At 39.3% G+C, this 22,759-nt stretch overlaps 1 protein-coding gene across 2 annotated transcripts in view; it reads left to right on the forward strand.

The window, feature by feature from the left end:
* Positions 1-22,759, forward strand: part of CREB5 (cAMP responsive element binding protein 5) — a 255,644-nt gene that overhangs the window by 74,099 nt on the left and 158,786 nt on the right. For both annotated transcript variants that reach the window (XM_062602100.1, XM_062602101.1), the window contains exon 5: positions 9,384-9,556. In XM_062602100.1, the coding sequence (XP_062458084.1) occupies positions 9,384-9,556 (173 nt within the window). The remainder of the gene's footprint in view (positions 1-9,383; positions 9,557-22,759) is intronic.

The raw sequence follows: 22,759 nt of genomic DNA on the forward strand, positions 1-22,759 counted from the left end.
TTTGAGGATTTCTTGTAATACCTCTTTGTAGCCTTTGCTGTACTCACTGGAAGTGAACTTTTCTTAGCTAGAAGTGTATTTAACCTTTTTTGCCTTGTATGTAGACAGTCTGTTTGCCTTCTAAAACTTAACATTTTGAACTCTAAGGCTACAAAGATTATTAATTTTGTCTGAATGCTTCCAACTGATGAACCTAATTCTCTGAGTTCTTTCAGTCCAAGATCTAGACTAACCTATCTCTCCTCTCCCAAAACATCAACCTACAATTGACTGAAACAACTGTGAATGCTGTGAAACTGCATGCTTACCTTTGTGATTACTTCCCAGGAAGTCTGGTGAATTAACTTGATGCCAACTTGATGCTTTGGTATCCTTCCATGTATGATCTTTGCTGACCAAAACTGTTTTCATACCAGTTCAGTTGTCAACTTGCTCCATTGATTTGACCTATGATCCCTTGTATGTAGCAAATGGTATGCCTGGGTGCTTTCTGAGATCACGGCTGGCCTTGACTCCTCAATAGTTCCCAGCATTTTGTTTTAGTCCCCATGTACTGCTAGCCAGCCTGGCCCAACATTGTTGCAGTCGGCTGGGGCTAAAAGAATATTTAGGAAATGCATTTTATTACCAGGGTAGCAGCATTTCCACTTGACTTCTTAGCAGAAAAGTTAAGCCTGCTGGTTTTCTGCTTGAAACTGCCTGAATGGAAAATCACTGGCTGTTTTGTTGCTACCATCTATGCTGTCCTTTACCAACTGGTCTAAAAAATGTTCTGGTCATTGAATGCTGTCAAGCAGCCATTGCTGTAACTCATGCATGATGCCGATAACTTATGCCAGTGAAATCAATGGTGAGAATTTCAAAGAAGCTTTAAATAAAATATAACAAATTTAAGTGCCAAAGCGCTGTCTCTGTGAGTTTGCTATTAACAGATTATAAATGGTTTGCATAATGTTGAAAAGCCCAGTGCCTTCAGTTAGCAGTATCAAAGGCTTGTTTAAAGCAATTCCTGGAGGATTGCCGCCCTCTCCCCCCAGCTTTCTGTTTCATGATGGATAAAAACAAAACTCTTTACAATAAAGAAAGGAAAGCCAGGTTTTCAACTACCCTATGACTGGCCTCCAGATCTGGCAGCTGCTTTTAGATGTCTAATTGCTTGTCCTGCAAAAGTTGACATGCACCTACTTTGAGAAGGCTCTTTGAGTACCCACTTTGTACATGCATTCTGTCTGACTTGCCAAAATGAAATGATAGTGCTGGAAAAAAACCATAGTAGAGCTTACAATTATATTTGGGTTTTGTTTGCATTTGTTTTTTTAATAAAGTTTTCTGGTTTTATGAATTCATGGATAAGTATTAGATGCAAAGAAACAGTGTAAAATAATGGCTAAGATACTGACCTGCGAGAAAAAAGCCCTTCCATTGAATCTTGATTTTTGGCTACACAAATCACTTTCTCTCTTTTAATTCCTTTCCCTTTCCTTGCTTTGTCTCCAGACTCTAAGGCTTGTGGGCAAGTGTAGCCCATCAATGTGTCTGTACAGATTTTAGCACAATAAGGCCTTGATTTCAACTCAGGCCTCTAGGAATTACACCTAGTAAGTATACTGGCAAATCTCTTTTCTTCCTTTTCAAGTTTCTTACTAGCATTTCTACATTTGGAATTCATGGCAAGCTCCCTTGTTTACAGCAATCTAATGGGACCATAATTGGGTCCCCAAGATAACATTACAGATATAAGCCAGTTTTTCCTTAGACAAAGTTCTATGGAGAATGTATTTTCTGACAAACATGCTTTTTATAAAAGGGTTTGTTGTTTTGTGTTTATTGGTGTTCCATCTGCTCTAGAGAATACACTTGAGAAAAACTAGCTCCAGCATGGCATATAATGTTTCATTAGCAGGCATAACCTTGTTTATTTGCTTTTTTAAATTGTATTTAGAAAAGGAAATCAGTTTGCACCATTGACATGCTGCCAGGTTCCTGTTTATAAATGTCACAATAGGCAACTTGGAAGAAATGAAAAAGTCAGTTTATGGCTTTTGCATAAAGTACGACAGAACTGGGTAGAGGCAGGCAGCCGATTGTGCTCCCTCTGTTTTGCAGCCTCCCAATTAGCAAGACGTAGTGTGGCGTTAGCAGTGCAAAACACCCTGAGTGACCCCAACTGGGTTATGCACACTCAATGTTACTGACATTTATTTGAACAGAAGAGGCTCTTTGTGCTATGTTTCTTAAATGGCTATCTTGGGCAAGTAATTGTGTATGAAACAAGCAACCCTGAGGAAAATGGGAGATATCTATAGGAAACTCCAGGACATAAGCATAAGCATGCAATCTGATGTCATCTTTTCCAGCAGAAAAGCTATTTCCTTTCAAACTCTGGTGAGATCAGTCTCACAAAATTTTCTTTTGCTTTAAAATACATTCCATGCATCTCCTACCATAGTAAATGGTTTATCGTGGGTACATCTGGTACCATATATTACTTACTGTGTATTTAACGAAGGCTTCATATGTCAAAAGCATAGTCTGAACAGGCATACAGAAGAGGGCATAAGGAGGGTAGTGAGGGAAGAGGGGAGGGAACCATGGAAGACAAGGGTCATCTTTCAGTATTCATTTTTATTGATAATTAGAGGGCACCACTGATCATCTGTAATTAGATCATGTCACAAAAATTAAGATAAAAGACCAAACATTCTAGATCTCTTGCATTTCATTCATAGTATCAGAGAAGTCAGAACATTTGCTTACACCAGCAGCCAAAGTGGAGGACAGGCAAGGAGGCTTAACTTGCCCCTGGCGAGGTTCATGTGCAGTTTCCCCAGAAGATGGAAGGAGAAGTCCAGGGGAGATGACTGTGCACTCTGGGTACCCAAGGGGCAGAGGCAAGGTGGAGGCATGTCAAAGTGCCTGTGTTGTGAAGATTTTGTGCAGGGCTATCACCCTTCAGGCAGTGGCCTTAAGAGGATTAGTACGGCTTAAATGGGTTCTTGGGACTTCGAGTTATAGTAGTGACTGCTGCAGCCTTGAGATGGCTTATAGCTGGCTTAGCACTTCATATGTCTCTCCTGTGTCTTGTGCCATGCTTCTTAGCAGCAGCGTGTTGTTTGCTGGAGATTAACGGACTTGAGGTTTCATTTGCATCATTCAGTGTATCTCAGACAGTCTTTCTGATAACATAGTAACAGCTATTGACAGAAAACAGGATAAAAAGATTGATGAGGTGTTTTCTTTTTGTTTGTGCCTCCTCAGGATCAGCTAGCATGTCTACATATAAGAATAATTAATCCTAACTGAAAACAAAAGGAAATTTCTCTGCATGTTTCAGCATAGATATTTAGGATAAAATTTTGCAAAGCTCCTGCCAGCCCCACTACAGGAGTCTGATCTATTAATTAACAGTAATTATTCACTAGGGCTCCAGAAGACTGAAGACATTTTAATAAAAGGACTGGGGCTACTGAAGCCTGTCGATACCTTCAGAAATGTTATCTTTTTGTCAAGAAATTCAGAAATTCTAGACACGGTGCTCTGAAGCGATATTTGGGTGGCAGTTAAACTCTGGTCTGTGAACTGCTGGTGGTCGCAAAGCTGTGGTAAGTCATCTGCAGCTGGTCTGTGGAACCATCTTGCCTTAATTACACAATTTATGATAAGAGCACAGAGTGCTCTGTGAGAAATTCAGAGGGTTGACAGAGGTCTGTGATCCAAAAAATTGGAAACCAGTGGTCGAGACTGATAAGTACAGATTCAAAGCTTTATGATTTCTGTAAAAGCAGTGTTTCCCTTCTTCCCCCATCTGCCTATCATTACTTGTCATTTTTGAGTAAGGAGTTTAATGTTTCTTTATGTTTCTACCCCTAAGGAGATCAGGTTGATAACATTTGATTGAGCAGTGGTGCCCAGGGTTCAAGAAGTCAGATATACTCATACTGCTTCTGGCCTTTGAGTCTCCATCATTGTGTGCGTAGCCAGCTGTGTCCAGTTCAGCAGTAGATGTTAGATAGGCCTTGGGGGGCCAGGAAGAGTCCTTCTGCATTCTGGGATATATCATGCCTGCTGGCATTTTGTTTTTTTTAAATGTGCCCTTTTTATTAAGTAGCTGTTAAGTGAGTATTTGCCTTTCTTTGAAGTGTTTTGAGGAATAGATCCTTTGGCATCAGTTCTGTATTTTCATGTGTCAACCTTGTAAGTGACTTCATGCCTCTCGCCAAGTAAGGGAGTTAAATAGATTTTAGCAGTCTGCAATAAGATCTTTCTAGCGCTTTGTCCCTCTACTTAATGTTACTACACAGCATTTTCCAGCAATTCTTTTCTGTGTCCTTTTATCTGCTTTAGTGCTTTTTCTCATTCAAGCTATACAGATGTTACAGGTTAAAAAAGGTATTGCATTTCAGTCTCTTCCAAGTTTACGTTCTCCCATATTTCACATAATGGAACTTTTTCCTTTTTTTTTTTAAATTTGAATCTTCGCAATAGTCTTTCCTTTTCCTGTAATCCTTCAACTGTATTAGTTCATTTTTTATCTCCATTTTCTTCTCTAGTTCCTCTGCTATGTTTGTTTGCCTTGGGTGGACAGCAACCTTAGTTCTGTGCTTATGGAATTTTAGACGCTGCATGCTACTAGCAGTTGTGATGGGCTGGTGTGAGTGTGTTTTCCTTGCACATCGATTTGAATAATGAGATAATAAATGAGTTGGTGATGTTTCTGGGGAGACTTGATAACTTTGGTTTTATGATGATTGTTTTCTTCTGTTGGGAGAGAATCCATAGAGGTTCACTAATTTTGATGCAGATTGTAAATGATCAAAATAATTTTGAAGCCTTGTGTTATTTGACACATTTAGTCTATAATTTTCTTTACAACAATGTCTTTCAAGTTTTTAAGCCAGCAGGTTCTTTCGTTGTGTACGCAGCATGTGCAGTGGGTGAAATTATGACCTCCATAATCAGGCAAGATGCTACTGCACACTACTTAAATGTGCACATGTAGCTGCCATTTAAACGTGTTGTTGGTTGCCCTGAATACTGTGTGTCTGGAGAGCCTTCTAGAAGACTTCAGGTTAGAAATACATGTTTTCTTTCCTCATAACTTATAAAATGCCTGAAAGTGGGGCAGCTTAGAATATTTATCCTTGTTAAATATATAGTGAGAGGCCAAGCTATAGGAATTCTAAAATACTCCTGTGCATTTAACTATTTTTTTAAAATTTTTTTTTCATTTGATGCCTTTTTCTCTTTTAAATTATTTGAAAAATACACAAAGCTGCTGTTTGGGAAAATACTTTTTTTTTTTTATATTTATATTTATATTTATATTTATATTTATATTTATATATACCCCAGAAAACAGAAAAAATGCCAGAAAGTGCTTTTGTCTTTGTTTAGATGAATTGAATTTTCATTTTTCATGCCAAATGCCTTCTTACTTTAGAACTTATATAATAGTCTGCAAAGCATATTTATGTACAGTTGGTTATAGGTGGCAGCTCTAGTGATCTAAAAGCTCTCTCACAACAATCCTGAATAAATTTTCAGTTTGTACAAAACTAGTATTTGTAATTTTCAGTAAACCTCACAGTTAAGAAGGAATAGTAGGAAAAAAATATAAGCTGGCCTTGGTTCAGAAACCTGCTATTATAGTCTAAAACCACAAACAAACTGCTTGAAACTCAAGAGATTACAATGATCTTAAAGGATGGCTCCATCTTCTTCATCCTTTGCCTTCAGTTGATGGAGATATGTGATACAGGTGGTGCTCTGTGTCATGGATGGGTGTTTCTCTGGAAGAACCAAGGTTTAATGGAAATGGTGACTGCCTAGAGTCATGGGGAGTATTTCGCCTGTATCTGTGGAGCCGTCATTTCTCTGCTGTGCTTGCCAACAGGGTGTGTGTTCTTGTGATGTGTAATTCTCTCCACCAGAACATGGAAGCATGACTTAAAGAAGTTTTTACCCTTTAGAAAGAAAAAAAAAGTGTGTTGCCTATCCAAAATTAAATGGTTGCATGTGGGAGAAAAATGCTCAAATGTTTTTTTGAAGATAAAATGCAGAATACAGTGTAACTGGGGAGAAGTCAAGCTGATGTTGATCTCTTTCCTCTTGCAGCTGGAAAGGTTGAGAATGAGCATGTTGATTTAAAAGAGGTTTGTGGATATAGCTTGTTGTTTTTTGTTTTATTTGTATGAATGTTAAATACTGCTGGAAAGTACAGTATGAGCACATGGGCAAGGCAAGCATTTCTACAAAAGCTTTTTAGTGTTATAATCCTCCTTTCTGCTTCAGTGGGAGTGACTGAGAACTTTGAGGATGAAACTTAATCCTAGAGGAAATAAATTCCTCTTTATTTATTGGATCTTATTTAAGATACATTAAATGAATTTTAAGGACAGGCAATGTCTTTCATGTCTCTACAGCTCCTGGTATGCAGGTGGCTTGTTCCCTGTGTGAACATTTAAGTTCAGTTTAATAAAATGAATAATAATAAGCTCACATGTCTTCTTCTAATGCTGAAGGACAGCTGTGAAGATCTCTGAGAAGACTGTGTCATACTCTTCTTGGAGTATGGATGGGTCTTGGAGTGCTAAAAGCAGGAGAGCTCTACCCACAATATCACTCCTGTTGACGACTTCTCTGAATTGGAGTGCAGGGAGCTCCCCATCTAGTATCAGTTAATCTTAATCATTGTCTCAAGAGCTGGAGGAGAATGAAAAGGCAAGTCAAAGTGAGATGTTCCTCCTGGATCCCTGATGGAAGAGCATGCAGAACTCCTTAAAAGTAGAGCTGGAAGCAGCCTAGCTAACTAACAGTTCAACTATAAATTCGGCCAAAGTTGCCCAATTTGTCCGGCTCCTATAAGGGCCCAAAGTCGATTCTGCAAGGAGGTCATTAATGTCCTATCCAGATCCATTCAGAATTAGGTGCAGAGCTCAACACAACAAGGCTGTTTTAGGACTTCTTCTGAAGACCGTCTGCATGACACATGCAATGGGCCTAGTCTTGCTGTGCTGGTGATTTAGAGTCATTCTGCATGTCATGATGCATATGACTAGATCAGATAGGCTTAGTGTCATATCTATCGTGCATTACCTTCCTGCCATCTTTCAAAGCACACACATTTCCATTTAAGTATGAACTTGCTTGAACTTCTCTGTAAATTCACAAGCATCTCACCAATGTAAATTATTCTGAGATTGCCAAATCCCTTTCTTGTGAATTGAGAGTCATGCTGAGGTTGACATTTTGTTGGGAAATCGTAGGCTTTTTCTTGGCAGCATAGTATAATTTTATAGTCCTGCCCAACAACAGTGCTTACATTACTGAGAAGAATGGACATGTGGATGCATTGACAGGTTTTCATTCTGGTTTTGCTTTCCATGCATCACATATTCAGCCTACTTTCTGAAAAGATAGCTTACTGGAAATTATTAAAACTCTGAAACACCATTACAAGTTTATGCATGTAAGCGAACAATTATAATGTCTTCTGTGCAAGCACAATAACATCATAATTCATACAATTTGTACCTTAGAGATGTCTGGGATTATAGGGGGAAAGGGAGAGAGAAAGAGAAGAAAATTAAAATACTGAATCTAGGAGTACAAGAATCTGATATAAAATCTTTAAGTTCTACCTTGCCATGGTACAACAAAATCCAGTCAGAATCTGGGCAACTGCTGGGGTACCACTAGTTTAAAGCTCATGATGGATTTACACCCTGTCCCTTCCCAGGCATCGTGGACTCATGGCGCCATTCACTTTTCCTTAAAGATTGTCCTATATAGCAGATCATTGTTCATAGCTCTTGGAAATCTGTGGTCTGGAGTCTGTAATCTGGAGAAATTCATGAAAATCTATGAAAAATAAGTGAATACTGGACCTGATTCATACTATGTAAATTATTTAGTTGAAGAGGAACTTGGAGCTGAGTCTTCATACTGGGTCTAAGCATGTGGCTGCAGTTAGAATGATGCTGCTGCAGGCAGTACCTCTGTCTCTCTGCTTAGGAAGACTGGAACAACTCCTCTAAAAGAAACAGAGAGATTCCTGTGTTCACACTAGCCTGGGAGATCACCTGAGATATGTAAGACTTGGGAGACAGGGGGGTGACAGCTGAGGCTTTCAATGTTAGGTCCTCTAATGATCGGCTCTTTTTCCATAATGTCATTTAGAAGGTTTATTCTTGTTCTGGTTCAGAATGCAATCTTCCTTTTAGGTCTGGGATTCAGTATGTTGCCTATCTCTCCTGTTCTCCACATTCAGTCAGAGCTCTGAGATTCCTTTCTCACCAGCTTTATTTAACATTTTATGGTTTCTATGTGTTTACTACACAAATTGCTCATAAATTGGAATACTAAATGAAATTTAACTTTAGTTTTCAATCCTGAGTACTGCAGTGGTCAGGAAGATGTTTTGTGTGAGTCTTGGTGGCAAAGTGTGGTGTAAAGGTGTGTGTTTTTCCTTTTCCTTAGTCTAGTATGAGGTGACGATGTAAAAGTTTCTTTTCCTCTTACTGCTAACAATCCACACATTAATGCCTTATAGGAAAAATAATGCTCTTGAGGTTACCATATTTTTCGTATGTTTACACTGTGGGTTATCTCTGGTTTGAGAGATTTGTTTGTTTTTAAACATGGGCCAAGTCAAACCCTGTGGTTTAGCAGCAGTGTGTATTGTGTGTGCAGGTGTAACAGAAGTTTTATTCCATAGTTCCTTCCTTAGTGGTATCCTTGTCTCTTGTGACTTGCTCACTCTGTGCTTATGAGTTATCTGTAAACTTTTTTTTTAAGAACTTTTTAAGGACTCCAAATTACCTGAAGCAAAGGTTATATATGTGCAAATACAGTGCTTTTATTCTAGGCCTCTGGGATACTATTGCTCTGCAAAATATATATAGAGGCTAATAGAAGTGGCTGTTTCATGACGTACCATGCACTGTATGTTACTCTGGGACTATAAAACTTGATTTGCTTGTCAGTCTAAGAAGACCTAGTACACAGTAAACACCCATGTAGTAAATCAAGGTGCCTTGCACTTACCACAAAAGTCATTTTCAAACAAAATATATGTCTTGTTCAGTTAGGAGAATATGTGCTAAGTATCCCCACTATAAATCATGAATCTGAATCACAGAAGAGTGATTAGTCAACTTGCAGGTATTTTTCCACTTATATTGCCCTGTAAAAGTAAACAGTTATTTTTTCTTTTTTTTTTATCATTTTTTGTTACAAGTTCTATTGACTTGGCATTTATCAGGAGCTGGTAACTTCCTATTGTTGATACTTTCAGATTTCTAGTTGTACTCCTATAGAACAGGAAACCAAGAGAAAGCATTTATTTTATTTTAATTTTCCTCCACTATCTCCCATTTCCACAGAATATCTCCATGCATAACACAGTTGGAGTAGCAATGGCAGGACCTGGATCTCACCAGCTGACAAATACAAGGATGCCAAACCATGACACCAGCGTTGTGATTCAACAAGCCATGCCTTCTCCACAGTCCAGTTCGGTCATTACGCAAGCACCTTCCACAAATCGACAGATTGGGTGAGTCCATTTCCATGTTCTCATTTCTGTAGTTTTCTGGCTCCAGGAGCTGTGTGGATATTGTTTTTGTGGTTCTTAAGGTTCAGTTGCACACAGACCAGATGTTGTTCTCATGGTTCTTGAGAAGTTAGCTCTCGATCCTGCCAGCATGCAGTAAGGACCCCTGCAATGTGTTGCAGACTGTAGGGGAATGGCCAGGTTACTACATCTACTCTGAACCTCACACTTCGATTCATAAAGGGCAGAGTGCTTTACTTGCCGGGAAGCCCTGCTTTCTCCATCCAGAGTTTTGTTTTTATCAGCTTACATTTGAAGTTCATGTTGTTTCTATGACTGCTCTGGGAAGAAAGATAGAGTATTTCTGAAGCTAATCTTATCACTTCCTTCTGTGTGCTCAGTGGGATTGGGCTATTTTATGCGTACTCTGTTTAACTGAGGAATGCTGGAAGACAAAATAAAAAGACCGTAAAGATAAATGAATTTTGTCACAGAGACCTCTGCAAACAGTTGTTCAATTTATGATGATGGATCCATATTTATTCCCATGAATCGACAGCATGGATGCTTATTGTATTGGCTTCAATGCCAGTTGTGTGCTCCTGTTTGGAGAACTGTGTGAACAAAAACATCCATGTTTTGTACACATGGTTACTTCAAGCAAACATGAGGTCCTCATAAGTCATAATAAGCTGTTTTTAATTATACAGAAACTGCCCAGATGGTTTGAGGGTATAGTTTTTCATCATACAACTCCGAATTTGGTGTGTGTGTGTGTGTTTATGAATGAAAACAAATGGATAAGAAGATATATCAGTGGACTAAGAAAGAAGACACAGTCTAGATTCATTATCTGTCTTTTGTAATTTGGTCACATTTATTATATGACAAGTGCAAAAGCAGTTTCTATCCCCAGTCATTGTCTAAATAATTGACGAGCCTCTTCAGAGTAAAGCTGAAAAGTTAAATCCTGGCATTTAAAACTCAAAATCCAGTTATTCTTGAGTTTTATTTCAAGATTCTTGGTGGCTGGGGGAGGATGTAGACCACTGGCTCTCCATCTCCCAGTGCCATGGAGGCAGGGGTAGCCTGTGGCACTGGCTGCTCTGGAAGGGTTGCCCAGCTGTGCACAGGACACTGATTCCATCCACTGCCCCATTTTGTGCTCCTTCTCCTCTATTTTCCTTTTTACTACTATTTCAAGTTTTGGTTCTTAGTATAGAAATCTGATAGTATGGGTCAGGTAAATATACTTGATAGATGTGCCTTTGTTACATATTGACAAAACAAAGTGTTCACTGAGATTTCAGTGCAATACTCTTTGCCTGTGAATAAAAAATGTTGTGTTATATATATCCCATTCTGTTCAAAGATGGGGGTGGGAGAAAGGGAGAAAGGAAGAAACAGTTTATTTTACAGTTTTAGAAAGAAAAACAGCTAATGCCATTGTTTGGGTTAAGGATGATTGAACTCCTGTTCAAATTGTGACTTAATAGGTCTAGTGGTAATTATGAGCCTAATTAAAACAAAAAAAAAAATCAACAACCCCAAAACCAACTTTTAATAGTCAGTGGTGAGGTATTTTATATGGGTCTGTACTTGGCTTCCAAACAATTGTTTCTATATAATGAGGAAAAAGCTGCATGTGGTTTTGCAAGACCCTGTCAGTCAGGTTTTAGGTTTGCGTTGGTTCAGGGCCATGGTGATTAGAATCTCCAAACTTGGAGGGGTTGAGGATAAAAAAACCTATTTCCTAGTCAGTGGTGAATGTCTCATTGGGGAAACTTTGTCATGACATATCTTAATTCTCCGTTGTGATTGAATCATGCAAACATTTCCTAAGTCTGAGTCTAAAGCTGCTCTATTGGGAAGCAATTGTCAGCATTTTAGTCTCTGTGTGAGCTGGTATGTGAATGAGACTTACGGTGTGACCTCCAGCATACTCTCTTCACCATTCTTCCCTCTTCCTAGGAGCTTTTGTTTTTTGTTCATGGTGTGTCCTAGGAGATAATTGCTGCATTTTCAGCTTCATCTTGTTGCCAAAGTGTTGAGAATCCTTGTTGTTTGTTGTTTTTTCCTTCAGTCTTTTTGTTGTGGTGCCTGTTTTATTTATTCAAAGAACATATCTTGTCATTTCCATTTATCTTCATCTTATCCTTCTAAAAGTCCTAAGAATTATACCCAAGGCTCATTCATGAGGAATACAGACTGGACAATGGTTTTGGTATTAGGCAACTGAATAAAAATGCAGATGGGTTCAGAAAATGTTTTGAGTTCAGAAAAGTTTGGTGGTTTTGGTTTGGCCACACAAAGTTAAGATGGTTCAGCTTTTTAACAAGCCCAAATTCTGAGGTGCTCAAATCAGTGGTTTTGGGTTGGGTTCCCACCTTTTTTTTGTTTTAAACATCTGAAGCTGCCCCAAAGGGTAGATGAGTCCTTACCATGGAGAATTGTGCCAGGGAATATGCCTGTTAATGAGCAATAAAACCAACAGAGAGCAACTGGGTAAAACTCTTGTTGAGTTCTGTAAGAGCAGGATCAAGCCCTAAAGGTTATATAGAACCATCTTGTAGCAATATTCTGATTTTTATCACAACCACAAATATTTTAGTGTCAGGCTATGGCCAAGCCACCTGCAAATGTTTGTGATGGCCTTACTCCAACAAAAACAGGGAACAGCAATGAAAAGTCCTCATTTAGACCCTGCTTGTAGGCTGTGCTCTGGTAACAGGGAATGGGACCCACCTGTGCCCACACACAGTTTGTTTCATGGTGAGGAGCGGGTGAGTTCACAGCAGCTGACATTCCCGAGGGATGTAATTTTCTCTTACTTTCTTCTCCCCTTCTCTCTTTCATCCATCTCCCTCCATTCCTCTCCCTCCCTCCACGCCTCTCTTTTTTCCTGTGCCCTACTCTGGCTCTGGGGGCTTGCGTATAAAATGAGATATTGACAACAGGCATGGGAAAACATGACAGAATGAGTGTTGTTGGGCAAGCCTTACTGGCACAGTGTATATACACACATTGTTTCAACTATTAAGCTTCAGCTACTACTGAACAGGCATCCAGCCAGATTAATCAGAAAAAGGGAAGAGCACGAAGGTTAATAACTTAAAAAATAAGACAGGGTGCAGTCCCACTTCCTCCCACCATGTACCTTGGTTGAGAACCAACAGCAGTATTATTACAGCAAACTGGCAGGTTGGTAAAAAAGGGCCCAGATAGTATTTATGTGGTGAGGCAGTCTCTAACCTCCTTGCCATACCTCCTCCCTGCCCTCCAAGCCTTTAACATGTGGGAGGAATGCTGTAACTAGTAACTACTTGTGCTGATGAAAAATCAGTTGAGGAACACTTAGCGGTGAAGGGTGTCTTTGGCTGATTAATAGCACATCATATGGAGATAAGATACATGGAGGAAAAACAGTAAGGCATATGGAGGAAGGGAAAAAAATGATATAAGACATACCTTTGTCAAAGATATAGAAAAGCAGATAGGCTGAATCAGCTTAAGATATGGGACTGTGAACTAGGCTGTACAATAGCAGTGCTGGTCTGCTTTTTTTTGAGTAACTATTTTTCTTCAGTGACCAAGTTCAGCAACGTATGTGAAAAGTGTGGTCAGACAAATTGGTGACAGCACAGTACATTGGTTGCTTTATCTGGACATGTCTTTTGCTAGATAAGGTGTCTTTTTCAGACCAGTGAAGACTGTAGGTAGCTGCAGCTGAACATCTCAGCGCTGCTGGAGAAAGTAACCTGCTGCTGATTTTCAAGCCAGTAGCAGATATAACTGTTAATTATTCCAGCTTGAAACTTATTGGTACAGCTCTGAAGCTGAAAGGGACCACGAGAGGATTGAGGGTTGTCACACATGGGACTAACCCAGGTTCAGTGACATAATGGAAAGCAACAGACTCATTGTGACTGCCTTGGGGATTTGGAAAAAGAGAAATCTTCTCAGACGTAGTCTTAATCAGGGGCACCTAAGAGGGCAGAAGAAAAAGGCTCCTCGGTGGCAAGCACAGGGTTTTTACCATAGCAGCAAGCTATCTGAGACTGTAGCTGCTGGTTCAGCTCTCAGAGTATCCTGCTGTCATCCTTTATAGCTCAAAGAAACAGAAGAGACTCCTGTAAGAGATGTTCACAGGTAGAAACCCTTCCATAATGCAGCTAGTTCTGGAAGGCATTTGGAATAGGTTAGTAACTCTGAAGGGTCTTTGTACATTGCCAGATAAAGTTTCTCTTTAAGCTCCTAGTAAGTTGGAGGAGTATATGGCATCAAAGAGGCCACGGAATGATGTGCTTTTATTTAATTCAAAGACCAGTTCCCTTTCCAGGAAACCTGGATAAAAACCTCTGTTACAACTCATGTATTTGAACTGAAACACCACAGTATGTTGTGAGATGAGAAGAAATGTGCAGTGAGAGATGAAGTATCAAATAACCTCTCAGTTATTAGATCAGGTCCATTCCATAGCCTTGGCTTTACAGGATGCAAGAACATCACTGGAAGGGGAGGAAAATGGAGAGGTGGGAAGAAAGAGCATCTGACTGTGTCATTTTAGCCCAGTATTTTTTTCCCCTGTCTTTGTACTCAAAGGTGGGCTTTATTTCCTGTTTAATGAACCTGCTTCTTTTTCTTCTGTTTATGCTAAGACATGTTTTCTGTAGTCCCTTTTACCACACTGACCTTAGCCAACCTTAACATGGAATCCCATCCAGCCAAATGTGTGCAACAGCCACAAGTCTCTGGGAAGCTGAGGTGAATTACTTAGGAAATTATTACAAGTGAGCGATTCACAAAAACAAGTCTCATAGCTCATGGCTAGTAGGCAGGGTGATTAGGGAGTAAAGGAGTCTGATGGATCCTCTCAAGCGGTTTCACCCCTTTTAGCTAGCCACTGCCTAGGTCTGCACGTTGACCTGCAGATGGAACTGTGCTGCTCTCTGTGTGATGTTTGGAAGCTCTGTCTGCTCCCCAGCCTCCCCTGTTGCTGTTTGCATCGGCCTGTTCAGGAGCTGCTGACTCAATCTCTCCTGACACTGCTGAGTCAGGAAGAAAAAGAGCGAACAGCACCAGTCTATGTGTCAGACATAGCACAGAGGGGTGATTGTTCATGACATCTCTCTTCTATCTCAAACCATATACTCCTATGCCTTTCCAGAAACTCTTTCTTGCTGTAAGGTCTAGGGAAGGGTTGGAAAGTACTGACATATATCAAGATGACTTTCAGGGGACTGAAAGGAGAACCATTAGCCAGGTAATAAATAGCCTGTCAACAAGGAATGGAGAAAGTTTAGTGTGTTTATTATCTAACTTGAAGTCAACTGTTATCCTAAAGTTATGTGCTTGTTATACATAGTGCTTAAATTTATTAATGAACAGAGTATTTTATGCCTCATACTTTCTACTTGACGAAAGTCCTAAGCTTATTAGAAATGTTGCTTGTTCACAGCAAGAACAGAAGATAAAAAAAGGTGTCAAGGATATTGTGTGACTTGCTGGCCACTGACTCTTATTAGGATTATTATCTTTTGTTATGAAGAGAAACCAGCCCCCTCCCTCTCCTGATGGTTTTTTCAAATAGGCAGCAACACCACAAAAGCTGATTCTTATGCAAGTGTTTTCTAAGAAATGGATCATGACTTTTCCATTCTGGAAAGCTTATTCTGCCCCAAAACTATAGGAAAGACAGGTCAGAATAGTGTATTGCACCCATTACTGTACCTGAACAGAAATACTGAGCCTTCATAGGCATAGACTGGCTCTTGCATCAGAGTAAGCCATAAATAGGACTTAAATATGATATACTGGACTTGGAGAATACAGCATTAATGGCTCAATTTTAGTGGTTGGTATCTCTTATGTACCTGACATATATCTATGTAAATAATACACACCGTATAAATCTTTAAAGGTGACATCAAAATTTATGATTTGATTTATAGAACTCTTGGAAGTAAAACAGATGTAAAATTGTTTTTGAATGGAAGAGAATCTCAGAGTTGCAGTGGGTTTGATGCAACTGATTGAGCTTTCCTAGTCCAGAAATGATCATTAGAGCTCTGCATGCCCAAATTGCATAGCTCTGCTCTTCATCACAGGTTTGTACTTAACATGCTCTGATGCATGATTCCAGTATGTGTTTTATCCAAGCGTCAGTCTGTTTGACAGGTAACTAAGCCACAGTACAACACTAACTCAAACAATATAGGCTTTGTTTGGTGTAAGGCTTTTTAATTTTTTTTTATTTTCTTCTATATTTAAGAGAGTAATTTGGATGTTCCAGAGAAATAGCAAAGGTTGGATGCTGCCCCACACCATGTCAGTTCAGAGAAGAACTTAAATGTTTGTTGGGGGTGGCACAATGGCTATAATGAATGAATAAAAAATGAAGAGCATTATGTGCAAAAAGCTGATAAAATTGTATCTGTTTCAATGAGAGAGTTGTCGTTGATGTGCCAACTGGCACTGGCTGAAAACCAATGACAGTATTTCAGAGAAAAATAGCTTTAAGGGAAATTGCATAAATTACAGACTATGTGTAAAATGTATGGATCCTATTTTACCACCTTACCATCCTATTTTACCTCCCCATTAGTTGACAACTTGAGGTTTAGAAATCAGTGGTACAGTATTGTCCCATGTAAGGCATATATATGGTTTTATTTATATGTACTGGCAGGCCAAATATGCATTTGAAAAAAAAACCAAAACAATCCCAACCTCAAAACACAAAAAAAATACAATTTAAGTCAAAAGTATAGATAAATCTGACACCACCACCAAAAAAACTTCTTCTAAACAAATGAAATGTTGCTTGATTTAGAAGAAAAAAATGATTTAAATACATCTGTCATTTTGAAGATTTTCTAGCAAAGTCTCACGTGGTAAATCATAATCTAAAATTCTCTTAGCAATTTTTAGTAAAAAATTTCTGAGGTGAACAAGGAACTGGTGGCTAGACAAAGCCTTCAGGTAGATTGAGACGTGCTCATTTTGATGAGTGCAGGAAGAGTGTTCCTTGGAAGAAGGAACAAATTAGAAAATGTGTTTTAGAAACATATGTTGTTATGAGCATCTGAATTCTGCCAACAGTGACATTTACTCTGAGCTCACATGAATGAAGTGGAATTTTGCCAGTAAAAGAAGGGGTTGTGTTACTCTGCTTGTAGGATCCAAGTCCTAATTGGTTTATGAAATGAAGGGGGCAATCTCTGAGCTATTACCAGCTTCCTCTGCTGCAAGTGAAGTGAATCGCAGCTGTTCTGATAGGGTCCATTAAAACTTGGAGGGGTAATAAAATGTTTTCACTGGACAATTCTCCAAATGCGTGAAATCCAAACCCCTAGCTTATTTGACAGTTGTTAGAGAATTGTATATACTTCCTGGGGAATTCTGATTTATATTATGTTACTTTTGACTATAGCATCCAGGCTGGCCAGTGCTGTAAATGTAAGGGCTCAAAGTGATGTTCTTACTCCTTTTTTAAGTATGCAAATTGAAATACAATGTGTACATGTCAAACATCCGATAGAAGAAAAAAGTTGTGCCTGTTGTTGATTTTTTGCTTTTTCTTGCTTGTGTCTTCGTACTTGCCTTCTCCCCCATCTCATGCTCTTTTTGATTTTTTTTTTTTCCAGATAAAAAAAAAGGTCACGGTTAGCATCAAATGACCCTAGACAGAAATTCTGGTTCTTTTAGTCCCTTGATTTCTGTAATGAAAATAGTAGCTTTTGGTCTTAAGTTTTCTTCAGGGAACTTCTAACCAGGTCTTGAAATTTCTAAGTCAGATATGTTAAACATGACTAATACTTTTTAATTCCTGACGCCCAAAATGTCTGTGATTTCCCAGGCAATGACAGGATAACCCCGACTTTTGAAGTAAGATGACCTAAAAAGAATACAAATAGATAACATAATAAGAAGTGTCTTAAAGAATAATGAATTGGGTTATTGGGTTTCCAGTTAAATCTCAGCTGCTTGGCCTTGAAGCTTACACTGCTGGGAGCACCCACTTTCCCACTGTAGCTGGGCATTTATACAACATATCATCAAAGCTTCTCTGTTTAAATTAGTCCTTGTATGGCAGATGTTGCTTGTCTTATCTTAGATAGGCTGCTGCCTTTGGTGTCTAGAGAGTGACCACGCTGCTCCCCTTCAGATGCAAGGTGCTGTCTGGGTGGCCCTCTGGTCCTTTAAGCACTGTGGAAGCAAGAGCTAGTTGCAGTTGAATATCTGTCTTCTTTTTCTGACAGATGGATTCTCTTAACACATATCCCTGGCTTGTATGCAGTACAGTCCTACAAAATGCATAGGAAGTGGTTTATGAGGTGCACAGATCTGAATGGTGATGCTCTCCTGGAGCATCTGGGCAGAGCTGCATGAAGAAAGCTTCCCTGATATGCTCATGAATAAAGCTTGTGTTCTCAGCAAGTGTTTTGTGCTGTTACTAGAAACTGTCCCTGGAGAGATGGACTTAATATGCCTGAAGGAATCTCTCTTTGGTTATGCTGGACTTCATTAATTCATTACCGCTTCAAGTTGTTGGTGTAACTTTTTGGGGCAGCACAAGTGAGCGTGTATTGTGAAAGTGGGCAAAAGGCAGCAGTAGTTTTAAAATACTCAGTGAAACTAGAGTCTTTGTTAAACTCAATGGGCTGTTATGGATGGCTGTTTCTGGTTGAAATACTGCTACAACATTTGAAGATGTGAACTGGAACTGGTAAACAAAGGAGACCAAATATGAACCAATTTCGTATTATTTATCTCAATTTGTGCTTGTCTAGTGTGGTTTTGTCTGAGGTTATATGGCACAGGTATTAAACTAAGTCCATATTGAAAATATGTGGTCAGTAGGTTATACCAGAGATGGTTAATACATACACCAAAGATTTGTGTATAAAACTTCACATCTTTACAGTTAACTTCCTTTTTAGTCTGTTTTAATTTCTTCTTGCTCTGCAGTCCATTCCAGGCCCATAGAGGAAAGAGACCTAGAGTGTCTTTGAACTACTTCTGATCCCTAGGGAAATAAAATAGGAAGCAGAATAATACTTCTACCATGAAGTAGCAAAGAAAGCTGGACGAAAGCAGTCAGTGAGTGCCATACTAAGTGGATGTGGAGAAAAATATGGATTCTGGGCTCCACAACAGGGAAGAAAATCCATACTTGCTTCCAAATTTTCGTCTGGCCTCTATGTAGTTCTATTGTTCCAATGAGAAATTTGTGACTCAGAGGATTTATTCAAATTCTATATAAAACATAATAGGCAAAGTTCATTCCAGAAGTCGTCAAGTGGAACTATATTTCTCTGTGGGGAAAGCTGGGGTCCCTTCCAGTCTGGTCTTTTTCTGTACACAGCCTAGTAGCATGGAGCTTTTTGTTGCACGTTAATGAAACATCAAGGGTTGTGGGGCCCTAAATAAAGCAAATGCTAAAAACAATATTGGACACAAGCAGAAGCCATAAATATGGAGGGAAGCAAAAACACCATATATAAAGGAAAACAGAGCTTAAGAAGAAAAGCAAGAAAACACATTTCAAACCTTAAGGGGAAAATATAATTTTATTTTTTTTTTGAGGAAACCTCCTTGGAAAAGTTCAATTTTCCGTATGACCAAGTCATGGATCTATAAGATGTGCTCTTGAAGAGAGTGTAAATGACTTCAAGCCAAAAAGTTGATAATAAAACCCCACCACTGAGGTATACATTTCCTTCTTACTCCTCCTGCTTGCCTGGTATATGAAAAGGAAAACAGAGACACCCCTGCCATGTTTACAGGCTGTGCCTTGTTATTTGTATGATGGACAGAGAGCGAAAAACTGTATTGCCAACACTGCTATTGGAAAAACCTGGAACTAATTAAGGGACCTCATTTGTTAGTCCTCATATGTTTGCCAGTGGAAATTACTTGGGAGAAGAGTTCTACTGGTACAGAGCAGTTGTCTGTAACAGAACTGTAGAAAAATGACAAAGACAATACCAGCTTTGGTGGAATAGGATAAAAAAAAAAATGTGAAAAAATTTACTACATTGGCTTTAAAAGTCTATTTTCTTCCTCTTCCCCCCCCCTTCCAGTGGGGAAAAAAGAATGTAATTTGCCTGAACTAGATGATGACTTGTAATATTTTTACTTGTTACTGGTTTACTTACTTCAATGAAACTTATGAATTCCAGTGGAAGCTTCAGTTGAGTAATTTTCAATATTGTGTTATTTTATTACTGGATCTGCTGAGTGTTCCTTTCTACAGTGTCTTCTTCCAAGAACTATAAGCACTGTGAATCTTTTTCATGCTACTTTTTCAACATTGAGGCTGTCTATTCCAAAAGAAAGAAAACAAGCTACCCTAGCAGAGGGACTTCTAAAATTTCAGCTTGTTGTTCCCTTTCTCCCTCCATTTCTCCTGAGCTGTCTACTTAATTCCAGATCTGCTCCCACAAGCTGATACAAGTCTTTGTTTACAAGTTGGGTTACAGGGTATGAGCTGAGTATACCTGTTGTACGATGCCTTCCTTGTGGTTGCTGAGATATGATGTGCTGTTCTGGGTAGGAAGCAGAAGCACTGTTGTTTGACTCCAGAAAGGCATATGGCACAACATGGTTCAACAGAGAGGAGAGTTGATGAGCAAATAACGACTCATTGTCATTAAGGCAATGTAGTGTATTGTCAAAGGAAAAAAAATACAATCCAAAATCAGTTGAAGATCAGTCTCTGGAGATTTGAGGCTTTGCTGTAATTTCTGTTTGCAGTTACTTCTCTATCATGCAGTGTGTGCTGGATGCGCTCTCTGTTTTGACATTTGCTGTAACAGTGCAAGGTATATGCATATGCACATGCTCATGCAGTTCTTCTAACACTGCATCACTTACAGTTGCACCTAGACACTCTCCTTTCCTCTGGTTCTCTAGTTTTGCAGAGTTCAAGGGGACATGATCTTTCACTGTAAGTTGTGACGTTTCTAGTCCCAGTTCAGTGGTGGCTCTAGGGTTCAAAATTGCGGCCTAAAAATGAACTAGGCTAAAGGGCCTTTACTGTCAGGAATAAAGTCATGTACTGTAACTGAGGGTAATCAGTTTGGATCACATTCGCAGATTCTTTGTATTAGCTTTATCAGGTTGGGCCATCAGAGAACAGATAGACAGGTAAGACCAAAAGACCTCTGAACCCAATTAAAGTTGTACCACAAAGAAATCAAATTCATGTGGTTTACATTTCAGAAAGTTACATTTGGTGGGCTGTACTTACTTTTATTCTGTAACCTAATGCAGACCATGTGAACATTTGAAACGCTTTTAACAGTTAAACCAGCTCAAATAACACAGAACCAGAGCAGCAATAAAGAACGAATTAAGACTGATTGCAACTACAGCCAAATTTCTTTCCTCTTAAAGAAATATGAGTGATATATTTAAAAACTACCATATATATAGTAATTTTGTCCTCAGCTTTTAGCATGACAATAGCCATTCTCTTTTATCTTTTAGAATAAATGTTTGGTTTAGAAAGCAGTCTTAAACCCACAATGTTTTATTTGCGGTGTTTCAGGGTGAGTCTGGATGCACTGTGGAACCACTGATATTCCTGCTGATGCATATAGTTTGGAATTTGTCATACAGCTCTGAGATAATCCTGAGGAGCTGACATTTAAAATACTTGGCAGAATAAGATCATGAGTGTGTGATGATAAGAAAATAAGTGTTTTAATTGCAGTCCCCTTTCTTAAAACCTATATATGCGTGTGCAGCTTTTTGTTCACAGTACTCCTTCCTTGTTGACATTAGATAGGCTGTACACGTGGACCATATAGAGGTTCAACTGGTGCAGATTGGTGTGTTTGCAGTTTCTCTGTTTGCTGAACAAAGACACTGGATATGAGTTATGGAGCCCACAGAAGACCTGGCTGGAGGTACACAGTGCCAAATATGCTTATGTCCTGCATCAAGTTCAGGAAAATGGTGCAGTTTACTTACAAAGGGAGCAGAATGACTGTCTTGCTTAACACTAGAACCATTCACTTGGATCAGTTTCCTCATTTTTGTTCCATAACAGTGATTTCCCAGGATTTTGGGAGGTCTTCCTGGTGTTCGGAGAAGAGATCAGGGCCCCAGTTCTTGTCTGCATATATTCTATCCTAAAGGAAGAACTTCCTAGGGCTCCAGGAAGTTCCTAGATATGTTTTCTAGTATTTCCAAGACACTGAAATGCAAAACTTGTGCCATTCTGTTTTGGCATAGAGCCTTGCTTCCTGAATTCAGAGCACCGCCTCTATCCTGAGTGGATATAGCTCCTTTCCCCCATCAGCTGTCCTGATGTGCCTGTGTAAACAGCTTTCCTCACTGCTCCCTCTGTGGAGCTGGCCACTCTGTTGTCTTTGTCCCCTGCTTTCCCATAAGCTTTTGGGGCTCATGTGGCAGCGAATGCATTCAAGCATAAGGCTCTCAATTTGGCATGGAACCAAAAGTTCTGTATGACCAAGACTTTTTTGTGGCTGCTGCTCTTTCCACAGGCCACAGACAATTCAAAAGCTCTCCTCCTCCCTGTGGGGTGAACAGCTTGAAGATCTGCTCTCATGCATACTTTCCAGAAGCAGACAATTAATAGAGCAAAGATCTGTGTTGATTTTCTTACTTTTAAAAAATCTAGGTTAAAAACATAGCAGAACACTTGTTTTCTGTAAAGGAATATCCCTTGCATCACTATTGCTAGGCAGTGGCTGATGCACTGCTCATGAAGCGCAAGCTCTTTCAAAATGTTAACGCAGGGAGCTGGGGCTACTGTTGCTAATTCTTAGGAGTGGTAGTATGGAAGAAAGTCTCCATCAGCACCAATTCACAGACACTTCTATATATGAGCACCAGAACTGGTGGAGTGGAAGGAGGCGTACTCCCTGCTCTCTTCTCACTTTTGTTACATACTGGGCTTAGCAGGGTAGTTCAAGGCTTGCATGGAAGTGGGAAAGGAGGAGTATATCCTGGGAAGGTTAAAATAGGAAAATGGCTGCTACTTGTAACATTGCCCTTTATCACTCTCACTATGAAAAACGGAACACTTTGTCAAGTTCTTTAGAGAACAAGCACTTAAGTTCTGATTATAAGAACAACAGAAAATCCATCAAAAAACAGATGAACTGGATGTTGGACAAAAGGCAATGTCAGAAAATGTTTAGCTGCTGGCCTGGATCTAGGAGAGTTCACTTT

This window comes from Pezoporus occidentalis, unplaced genomic scaffold (genome assembly GCF_034315485.1).
Source record: "Pezoporus occidentalis ecotype Australia unplaced genomic scaffold, CSIRO_AGI_Poc_V1 ctg75, whole genome shotgun sequence".
Lineage (NCBI taxonomy): Eukaryota > Metazoa > Chordata > Aves > Psittaciformes > Psittacidae > Pezoporus > Pezoporus occidentalis.